Source organism: Myxine glutinosa, chromosome 4 (assembly GCF_964187855.1).
Source record: "Myxine glutinosa chromosome 4, kmMyxGlut1.1, whole genome shotgun sequence".
NCBI lineage: Eukaryota > Metazoa > Chordata > Myxini > Myxiniformes > Myxinidae > Myxine > Myxine glutinosa.
Window position 1 is genome coordinate 180,151,717 of NC_136264.1, and position 12,065 is coordinate 180,163,781.

Genomic DNA, 12,065 nt, shown 5'->3' on the forward strand with positions numbered 1-12,065 from the left:
TACATAGACAGATAAAATGTTTCTGTACACTTCCGAATTCATTCTGCTGTTGCTATCATTAGTCACATCATCAATAATGAGTGAGCCAATTCCAGATGCAGCCATGCAAGCTCAAGCCATGACACTACCTCCACCATGCTTCATATATGAGGTGGTATACTTTGGATCATATGCAATTCTTTCTTTTCTCCACACTTCCACCTTTCCATCACTTTGTTAAATGTTTATCTTGGTCCCATCTGTCCATAAAAGTTTGTTCCAAAATTATATTAGGTCACCTCTCCACTTCTTAACAAATTTGAACCTGTCCTTTCAAATTTTGGTGCTGATGAGAAGTGTGCATCTTGTGGTGTAGCCTTTGTAATCCTGCTGTCAAAGTCTTCTGCAAATGGTAAATTGTGATACTTTCACCCATGCACTTTGGAGGTTGTGGCTGATGTCACTGACAGTTGTTTTATGTCTTTTTCTTCACAGCTCTGATGAGTTTTCTGTCATCAACTGCAGTTGTTTTCCTTGGCCGACCTGGCCATTGTCTCTTGCTAAGTAAAATAGTGTTCTATTGCTCTATTTATTTTAATTTTATATAATTCCAAATTGTTGTGCTTGCTATGCCCATTTTTGTGCTATGATACTAATTGATTGTGCCATTCACAAATTGTGCCATTCAACGTATTGTAAAACATTTTGAGCACAAGGGTACAGCTCACAACCAGAGCAAGGGCAACAGTGGGAGGCCAGCATAAGTAACCAAGAGCCAATCCAACATCGATGCCGTGCGGGATTCTGCAGTGGACAGTCCCAAGAAGTCCCACTGCCAGCGCTCCCAGGAGCTGGGCATCAAAACAACATCAGTCTGGCGTATTCTCACTAAGGAACTGAAGCTTTTCCCATACATCATCTCTAGAAAAGAACTACCTTTAGAGGCCATTTTACCCCGCAGACCAGGTGTTGGCCTTTTTCGGGCACCTTGGTCCCCTTTTTTTTGAAGCGATGTTTTACGGCCGGATGCCCTTCCTGTCGCCAACCCTGTTAGTCGCCTCTTGCAACACACACAGTCAGGACCCTTAGGGATATTTTGGTTCAAATTCTTCCAAAAGCATCAAATTTGGCGCATATGTTGCCCATGCCATACTCTTTCGATTTTTGACGGGCGCCAAGGGCGGTATGATCCGGGGACCATACCGGTCCATCCCGCCATGTCACCTGACCTATGACGTCATAATTAGGATATGCATCCAATCACATGGCGTACTATAAGTGGTCAAAGTTCAAAATTAATCGATCGAAAAATGAAGGCAGGGATCCATTTTTAAGGTTTTCAAAAAAACCAATATGGCCGCCAGGTCACATGACCTATGACGTCATATTTATGACATGTATACAATCATGTATACATGAACCCGGATTATGATCGCACAAAAATTAAACACAAGGATATGGCATACAGTTCATAAAACATCAAAATCCGTACCTTTGTAATTAGACTGATGAACTGCATATGCCTGAAAATTAGGAAATAGACATGTAAATATTTCCTCTAATTGTCAAAAATAAGGTCAGAGTTCGATTACCCAACCCAGAAACATAAAATGGTGAACCTCGCGTAAATCTTGACAAAAAACTCAAAAATGACCTTTAAGATGACCTTGAGGGTTGACCTTAACCTCGAATCATCAAAATAACATCATAATTGGATTCCTCGACCTCGAAAACCCCTGAAAAGTGGTATCATACATGATTCCAACCCTTTTGGTTATTTAACTGATTTTCCTCTAATCCGGGTGGCGGCCATTTAGTATTTCGCCAGTATGGGGCCCCCGGGGGGGGGGGGGCGCCCGTCTTGGCGCCCGTCAAAAATCGAAAGAGTATGGCATGGGCAACATCTGGGCCAAATTTGGTGCTTTTGGAAGAATTTGAACCAAACGGCCCCAAAATATCCCTAAGCGCCCTGACTAACAGGGAATTACCAGTGAACTGGTACTCAATTTGCCGACCTCAGAGGGATGACAGGCTGAGTCAACCCCCTGGTGTTAATTCAGTGATCGGCCAGGATTCGAACCCAGGATCCTAGGATCCCAAGCCGGCACCCTAACCGCTAAGCCAACACCAGGCTTCCCATACATCATCTCTATTAGGCATACACTGAGTCAAGATGACATGAGAAGGAGACTTTATATGTGCAATTGGCTCAGTGACAGGATAGAGCGGTACCCAAACTGGATCAATCTGATGTGGTTCAGTGATGAAGCCCATTTCCACTTGAACGGTGCCATCAACAACCACAACAATATTTTCTGGGGGGCAGAACCACCTGAGACCTACAGGAAAGTTGGACAGACCTTTGGAGTCAGGATCAATGCCTGTCTGAACCTCGGAGGGGCACACATCGAGAACATCAATTACATGGATTTTTTGCGTAAATGTCAATTTCAGACCTTGGCCTCTCACTAACTCTAGCAGTGATTTACTGCAATAGCAGTGATCGAAAATACCATGTCATCAGCTTTCAATAAATGTTTGGTCACGTTACTGAGGTTTCTGTTTCTTTGTAAATAAACGTTTAAAGTTGTATCAATCTTTTTGAAACACTGTGTGTGTGTGTGTGTGTGTGTGTGTGTGTGTGTGTGTGTGTGTGTGTGTGTGTGTGTGTGTGTGTGTGTGTGTGTGTGTGTGTGTGTGTGTGTGTGTGTGTGTGAACATGTGTACACACACAAACACACACACACACACACCTCCATGAGCACTCGATCACAGTTGAAAAAGTAAATATTTTAAATCACAAATGTCTAAGAAAACCAAAAAGATAATTCTTCAATGGCTTACCAAGTGGAGGGTATGCAGCGAATGGCTCAACACACATGGGTTTTCCAGGAATCATGTTAATTATCCCTGCATCGCCTGATTTCAAGGCCTTCGGATTGTCTTCCAGCTTTTTACCCGAACGCCGGTCAATTCGCTCTTTGAGCTCAGCAAACTTGCATGCAATATGTGCAGTGTGGCAGTCCACCACAGGTGAGTACCCAGCTGTGATTTGACCAGGGTGGTTCAGGATAATGACCTGGAAAGCATAAAGAAAACAGTGTTTCATGTCCACAAAGAGTCAAACCTCTTTTTAAAACATGTAAAGCTTCGTTTTCGTTCTTAATCGGGTTAAATATCACAAATTAACCTTCAAAGGAGAGTGAGATCTTATAGACTCCTTCAATGACTTGTCTAATTTCAAAATACCTTGGGCTAAATAGGTGATCCTTGCCAATATCTTAATAATAATCATCGTCATACTGTATCTAATATTCACTTGACTCACAATGAAATGCCAAGAAACCTCCCAAATATTAAAATGCAAAGGATCTACTATTCTTTTTAAAATGTTTTATTTTTAGAATTAAAATTTTGAAAACATCATTGTTAAAATGTAAATAGCTATAAATGATTTGAGGTCCATGTTCCACAAGATTCTACATTACCCTTGTAGTCACCTATTTGTTAATTCGGACTGGCAGGATGGCTTCCAGTTGTGTGCACTTGTCTTTGAGCTGTCTAGCCTGGGTTTGAATCTCGACTCAGCTATAAATTGTCAGTGTGGAGTTAAGAATGCAGGATGATGAATCAGCGCGTCTAAAGCGCGTTGGGCTGGCGGACCTGTCCACCGGTGGTTCATGGATGTTAAAGATCCCACGGTGTTTTTCATGAAGAGTAGGCGAGTCATCGCCAGCATTGCAAACGAATTACAAATTCCTGCCACCTTCAGTCAAACGTCAGGCCTTGCCATCCGGTTCATGAAATACTTGGGCCAAAAATATTCAACAGACATCACAAGAGGGTGGGAATATTTGGGGTTGTTAAAAGTAGGGGTGGTATCAGTGTTATATCACATATTTGTTAATGCAGCATGCATAATATTATTTTGCTTAACTAAGATACGAACCTAAAAAACATCTGAAAATGCAAAGCCCGTCAGTGTCCGTTTGTATTCAGATGTCTTCTTATTCTTCCATATGCTCAAATTAACGAAAACGTTTTTTTAAATTACAAAAGAAAATTGATGATTTCATGCAGCCTTGACCTTTTGAGCTTTCGATCCCAAAAAAATTATCAGCTTCTAATTTTTGATTAGTGAACCAATTCTGTGACCCAATATGCAAATTCTTAAAATTTCAGGTCAATCGGGTGAAAATTGGTGATTTTACGCAACCTTGACCTTTTGATCTAAAAAAAAAACAATCGGCTCGTAGCTTTTGATGGGTGAAGCAATTGAGTGACCCAATATGTAAATTCTTTAAATTTCAGATCAATCGGGTGAAAATTGGCGATTTTATGCATCCTTTACCATTGCTTCAACATTTACCATGAAAACCTTTGACCTTTTGATCCCAAAAAAAACAACCTGCTTGTAGCTTTTGATGGGTGAACCAATTCAGTGACCCAATATGCGAATTCTTGAAATTTCAGGTCAATCTGGTGAAAATTGGCGATTTTACACAAGCTTTACCATCGCTTCAACCTTTACCATTAAAACCTTTGACCTTTTGATCTAAAAATAATAATCTGCTTGCAGCTTTTGATGGGTGAACCAATTCAGCGACCCAATATGTAAATTCTTTAAATTTCAGGTCAATCTGGTGAAAATTGGCGATTTTACGCAACCTTCCGCAGTGCTTCTTCTGCAGTGAGAGAAAAGACCATGTTCTTCATCCCTGGTGCGCATGCACAAGATTGGAGGTCACGTCTTTTCGAAGCTGTCCATGCGCTCACGCTTTCGAAGTTAAGTAATTTTTCACAATTGTGTTTTTGTCGAAACTGTATCTATCTCTCGGTGTGTGTACCTATGGTGTGTCTTTAGTAAGATTCTCAGTGTTAATTTTTCATACCTGAATACAAAATCGTCGGTTAATTCGTGTCGCATATTCTGAGGCCTAGTAGGCTACCGTGTCCGACCTTGAAGCTTTATTTTTCTCTCAGCGGTCCGTCGATTGCGCTGCAATTGCTTTCGTTCTCCGTTTTTGTCCCGGGTCTTTCACCCCATACTTCCTTGCTTAAAATCTCAACTCAAAAAAAAAAAAACTTAAAAAAATATTTCCTTCTCTGTTCTTATTCGTTTATTCGTTGTTCTTATTTGTTCGTTCGTTCTTCGATCACGTTGTTCGTGATCACGTGATCACGTTGTTAAAAATGTTTAAACTTTCCCCTGAAGAACTGCATTCTGTCGTATATTATAACACCTTTTTCTTTTTCTTCTATAAAAGGATGCTTTCGACTTGCTCACCAAATCTATTCATTCCAAAAAAAAATTCCATCTCTTACAGTTCCTTTTTCCTACATTCCCGAAACTCTCCTGCACTCCACCCTTCCATCGTCCTCAAATGTATTTTTGATTTGAAGGTCTCAAGAAACTCATTTTGCAATAAATGTTCGTTTCCCATTAATCATACACTTTTCAAAATCCAATCTTACCCCTCCCCTCCAAATCTTCCCCATCACCCCTTCCCTCCAAAACTTCCACATCACCCCTCCCCTCCAAAACCTCCCCATCACCCCTCCCCTCCAAATCTACCCCCTTGCCCCTCCCCTCCAAATCTTCCCCATCACCCATCTCTTTCAAATATTCCCCCTTGCCCCTCCCCTCCAAATCTTCCCAATCACCCCTTCCCTCCAAAACTTCCCCATCACCCCTCCCCTCCAAAACATCCCCATCACCCCTCCCCTCCAAATCTACCCCCTTGCCCCTCCCATCCAAATCTTCCCCATCACCCATCTCTTTCAAATCTTCCCCCTTGCCCCTCCCCTCCAAATCTTCCCCATCACCCATCCCTTTCAAATCTCCCCCCTTGCCCCTTCCCTCCTAAACTCCCCCCACACCCCTCCCCTCCGAGACTCTCCCTCGCTCCTCCCCTCCGAGACTCCCCTCTCACCCCTCCTCCTCAAAGCGTGCTCCCCGCTTCTTCCCCCTTCCACCTTAATCTCCCCCAACCTTCTGCCTCGCTCTTCCCCCTCCTCAAATAACACCATCCTGTGCCTCATGCAATCACCATCAAACCTTTTGTCCACCCCATTCTTCCCTTTCTCCAAGCTATTCTGAAATCTCTGACACACCTTCAACAGCTCTCCCTACCTCTTCCTCCTCTTCCACATCTTACCCTACCCCTCCCCCCCCACCCCCCGTTCTGTATCCGATGCTCCCCCTTCCTCTTCATTAACGGGATGGACCTCAAACATCCGGGGCCTTCGCTCAAACTTGACTGATCTCTCCATACAGGTTGCTTCTGACAAACCAGACGTGATCTGCTTAACAGAAACTTTTCTCCTTTATGATGTCTCTGATTCCTTGGTATCTCTCCCAGGTTACTCCCTCCTCCGGTATGATAGACCTGAGCCTCGTCCTGGAGGTGGGGTTGCTATCGTTATAAAAAACTCTCTTCCTCACTCGCCCTGCACTGCCCTCTCTCCACCTCACCCCCAGGAATACCTTTGGCTACGGCTTCCCCTTCGCTCCCACCTTTTGTTCATATGTGTGTTGTACCGTCCACCAAACAGTGATGACTCCATCTACATCTCGCTGTCTGATAATATGGACCAACTTCTATCTGCCCATCCCAACTCTCTCTTCCTCATATGTGGTGATTTCAATTGTCACCATGCCAGTTGGCTGGGTGTGGGTACCTCTCTCACCAGCCATGGCTCTTCAGCAAAGGACTTCTGCGACTCACTGGGACTGACACAATCTGTCAATTTCCTGACCCGGATCTCAGTCAACGGAGCATCTTCTCTTCTGGACTTGGTTATGACTAACTTCCCTGAAAATGTCTGCTGCTCTTCTTCTGCTCCAATCGGCTCATCTGATCATGTGCTTGTTAAAGTGGACATCTCTCTGACGATTCTCAGAGAGCCTCCTCAGCATTGATGAGTCTGGCATTTCACTCAGGCCAACTGGCATGGTCTTCAAGCAGCCATCAATCATCTGGACTGGTCTCCCATCTCTACCGCCTCTGACATCAACTCATCCTGGGAATTCTTCCAAAGCAAATTGCTCTCTCTCTCATGCACAGATTTATCCCATCTCGTCTTCAGTTGTCATACCCTTCCTCCGGTCCATGGTACACGGAATCTTGTGGTGAGGCTGTTGCCCAGAAACAACTTGCTTTCGTCTCCTGGAAAGCAAATCCAATGGAAGGAAATCTCATTTCCTTTCACAAAGCCCGAAACAAGTGTGTGTCCACCCTCAGGAGAGCCAGGAAACAACATCTCTCCATTCTCAAGACCGAACTCTCTTATCTGTCTCCCTCTTCCAAATCCTGGTGGCGTCTGGTCAAATCCGTTTCTGGTGTTTGTTCCCCCTCCATCCCCTCCCTTACCTCAAATGGCTACACAACTGACACCGCACATGACAAAGCTGAATGCCTCAACTCTGTGTTTACCTCTAAATCTCGTGTCCCAAACCCAACCCTCTCTGTACCCACCGTAGCCAGTCGTACCCAGCTGCTCCTGGACTCTGTGTCCTTTCCTCCTGACAAGGTGGAAAAGTTTCTGTCAACCCTCGACTCTGATTCTGCAACTGGACCTGACGGCATCAGCCCACGGGTCCTAAAATTCTGTTCTTCCGCTCTTCTTCTGCTCAAGGTCATCTGCCATCTGCTTGGAAATCAGCCAACATCACCGCTTTGCACAAAAAAGGTGCAAAAACAGATCCTAGCAACTACAGACCAATCAGCCTTCTTCCAATTATCAGCAAAGTCATGGAATCCATCATTGCTTCAGATATGAAATCTTTCCTCTTCTCCAATGGCTTGATCTCTGATCATCAATTTGGTTTCAGACTTGGTCACTCTACTCTGGATATGCTGCTTCTGCTTTCTCAACAATGGATGGAGGTCCTCAATGCCAAACAGGAAATTAGAGCTGTCTCCCTTGACATATCACGTGCCTTCGATACGGTCTGGCACCCCGCTCTGCTCACCAAACTCTCCTCCTTTGGTATCCATGGAAATCTCCACGCATGGCTGGCGGACTTCCTCTCTAGTCGTAGTCAGCGTGTAGCCCTGAATGGGTTTCTCACATCTCCTCTTCCTGTTCAGGCTGGAGTTCCCCAAGGCAGTGTTCTGGGCCCTGTGCTTTTTCTGGTCTTCATCAATGATCTCTCTGACTCTCTTGAAAATCCTCTCTATCTCTTTGCTGATGACTCTACTCTCTGTCGCTCATTCCTCATCCCTCAGATCGGCAGTCTGCAGCCACCTCACTCTCTGCAGACCTGGACAAAATCACAGACTGGGCAAACAAGTGGAACATGTTTTTCAATCCTGACAAATCTCACAATCTTACGATGTCTCTCCGAAAAGACCGACTGGACAACCCTCCCATCCACTTTCTGAATAATCCTCTCCAAGAAGTTCTGTCACTCAAGCTTTTGGGTCTCACTATCTGCCATGATCTTTCCTGGGAAAACCACATTTCAAATCTGACCTCCAAAGCCAGTCGCCGACTGGGCATCCTCCATCGTGCGAAGTCCTTCCTTGGCACACGTGAGCTCCTCACCACATACAAGGCTTTCATCCGCAGCTCAATGGAATACTGCTCTCCCCTCTGGGCTGGTGCTCCTGCCTCACACCTAGCTCGTCTTCACGCTGTTGAAACCAAAGCGTTCAGAATCATTGGAATCTCCCGCGATGAAGCTAACTCCAAGGGCCTTTCACTCACTCACCGCAGGCAGGTTGGTGGTCTTTCCGTCTTCTACCGACTCCTCTCTGGCCTTGCCCCCCCAGCTCTCTCTGGGCTCTGTCCCCCAAATATTCCTACAGGTCGCACAAGTTCTGCCTGCAACCCCCTTATGGTTAAACTGCCAAAATCAAGACTCTCTGCTCACCTTCACTACTTCATTCTTCTTTTATCCCACCTCTGGAACAAACTCCCTCACTCTCTTCAATCCCACTCCACCCTTCAGGTCTTTAAAACAGCTGTTCACCACCATCTCTTATCTTCCCCCATCCAAAACCTTGATCTTTTCTACCCCCGCTAATTTCACCCGAAATCCACTTTTTTGAAATAGCAACTTCTGTCCTGGAAGTCCTTGGAGTCCTTGTGCTTTATACTTCTCCCACCTCCCCCCCCCCCCCTTCCCACGCCTCCTCCCCCCAAGCCCTCTCCCTCCCACACATCTCCCTGCCCTCAAATGTTGTTTGTGTGCTTCCCCTTCTCTCCCCATCTTGTCTTCCGCTCCCTCTTTTTGTATGTTTTGTTTGTCTGGTTGATTTGTTTGTGAAATAAATGTTAGCTCTTTCACGAGCCTCGATTCAGTATACAAAAAAAACAAAAAAAAACCTTGGCCTTTGACCTTTTGATCTAAAAATAACCATTTGGCTTCCAGATTTTGATTGGTGAACCAATTCAGTGGCCCAATATGCAAATTCTTGGAATTTCAGGTCAATCGGATGAAAAGTGATGATTTTATGTGACGCTGACCTTTGACCTTTTGCTAAAATTATTAATTTGCCTTTTCCATATTCCCATAATAAAGTTTTGTTGAAAATTAGATAAATCGCAAATGGTAAATTTTAATTTCAGTTCAATTGGATGAAAATTGATGATTTTATGTGACGCTGACCTTTGACCTTTTGCTAAAATTATTAATTTGGCTTCTCCATATTCTCATATTAAAGCTTTGTTGAAAATTTGATAAAACGCAAATTGTCAATTTAAATTTCAGGTCAATTGGATGAAAATTGATGATTGTATGTGATGCTGACCTTTGACCTTTTGACCTTTTGCCAAAATTATTAATTTGCCTTCTCTCTCCGTATTATTATAATAAAACTAAAATAAAATAGTCCAAACTCACAAAGGAAACATTATCCTTTTCATTTATATTTCGTGTCCATGTTAAAACTGAACATAAATTGTATATCTGCAACAACATACATCAATATTGTATAATAAAAAAAAAAAAACACCTTTAGAGGCCATTTTTCCCCGCAAGCGGGGGTTGGCCTTTTTCGGGAACCGTGGTTGTTGTTGTTTTTCGGTCCCCTTTTTGAAGCAATGTTTTACAGCCGGATGCCCTTCCTGACGCCAACCCTTTTTGCCGCCTTTAACGACAAGCAGGGAATTACCAGTGAACTGGTACTCAATTAGCCGACCTCGGAAGGATGACAGGCTGAGTCAACCCCCCTGGCGTTAATTCAGCGATTGACCAGGATTCGAACCTAGGATCCTAGGATCCTAAGCTGACACCCTAGCCGCTAGCCCAACACCAGGGAATTCCGCAACACCAATTCCGCAACACCAGGGAATACATCAATATTGTATGACATGACTAAACTTAATAATCATCGATCTGACACCCTAAGCACCCAATGAAGGGCTCCTCCACACAGTCGTGCGGCAAAGTTAGACAAAATAAACCTTAATTCCTGAGCTTCCTAAAAATAAGCTTAATGGGAGAGTGAGGGAAAATGAATAATTAATGAACCGATCCTAATCCCTTATAATGTTTTATTTTCCCATTGGTCCCTGTAGCAATGCCTTGGGCTTTTCCTCATGCTTTGTTCAAATGAACCTGATAACTCCATTCCACATTCTGCAAATGATTCAATCTTTTCTCGAAAACGTCTTCTCATCAGAAGTTACATCCAAATGAAATGAATTTCAGACATTTACAATTCCGCTCATTCGAGTCTTTCGGTTTAAAAATAAGATTTCATTTTTTTTCAATATGCAGTTATTTGCCTTTTCATCTTCTTTGTTATGCACTTCGTTCTCTCATGCAAGACATCACCATTGAGTTGGATATCAAAAAGCCACCACCAAGAATGACAAGCTCACCACAACCCAAGTACAAAACATCAAGATGAACACAACAATGGCTGAAACTTGATCAGAAAGCTTATTGAGACGAGGAAAGATTCACACAAAAATGGGATCCCGGTCATCTTGAATTTGAGGAGAGAGGGCATTCTCAATCCCTGAGTGCTTACCTTAAAGCTGCAAGGTACAAAAGGATTTTTTTTTTTCAATGTCATTAGTTCAATGAAATTTGTTCAATGAATTTGTTTGTCTTGTTTTGAATTTGTTCAATCAAAAAAAATCTTCCCCTAAAAACTGTCACCCTGATGTTTCGCAAACAGGGAAATGCGCCAATTCGTGTACCATACATCGGAAGGATCCGTCAGCCAGCACCGGTCCTTGATCGATATGAAAGATCCCATGGTGTATTTCGCAAAGAATAGGTGAGTTATCGCCGGCACCCTGAACATAATCAAAATTCCGGCGCTGTCATACAGGGGGCACTGCGTTAGTGCTGTTGTTACACCCCATCCCCATCCCCTCCCCACCCCATCTCCATCCCACCCAATCCCCATCCCCTCCCAACCCCAACCCCATCCCCATCCCTACCCCATCCCCTCCCCACCCCCTCCCCACCCTTACCCCATCCCCATCCCCTCCCCACCCCCATCCCCTCCCCACCCCATCCCCTCCCAACCCCATCCCCATCCCCATTCCCTCCCAACACCATCCCCTCCCCACGCCATCCCCTCCCCTCCCAATCCCTCAGACATGATGCTACCTGCAGGCCAATCTCTACTTGACTACAACTATCGGGGACGCTTCTTCGCTATGGTTGAATCCCCCCCCCCCCCACCACCACCACCACCACCACCGCAAATGCAAGTCGGGGGCCAAATCTTCCTCATTATTCCCTTCTGCCTAGATTCGTCAGAGCAGCGGGATCACGGTCAGAGTGCCGATCGGTCCCCATGGACCGGCCCTTTCCCTCTTGTCTCTCTAACTCTGTCATGCCCCTGACTTTGTGAAGAGGGGGATACACCATCCTGGATGTGGGGGATCTCTGGATCACTCCTGGGAGATTGATCGGCTGTCGCAGTGCCTCAGGCTTGTTAAACCAGAACTGACTGGGGCTAAACAACAACAACACTATATACAGAGAAGAACTGGTTAAATGTGCTTTACACCCCTTTAGGACTTTCCTGATTCTAACCTAACCTGGGATATATAGGCACTTCCTGTTAAAAGGACTAGAATCAACTCACATTGGTGGGAAAATAAGAAAAAATATT

At 44.4% G+C, this 12,065-nt stretch overlaps 1 protein-coding gene across 1 annotated transcript in view; it reads right to left on the reverse strand.

Annotated features, from left to right (window-relative positions):
* Nucleotides 1-12,065, reverse strand: part of LOC137425524 (elongation factor 1-alpha 2) — a 78,664-nt gene that overhangs the window by 9,811 nt on the left and 56,788 nt on the right. Inside the window, exon 7 of the mRNA XM_068114044.2 lies at nucleotides 2,824-3,058. Within this exon, the coding sequence (XP_067970145.1) occupies nucleotides 2,824-3,058 (235 nt within the window). The remainder of the gene's footprint in view (nucleotides 1-2,823; nucleotides 3,059-12,065) is intronic.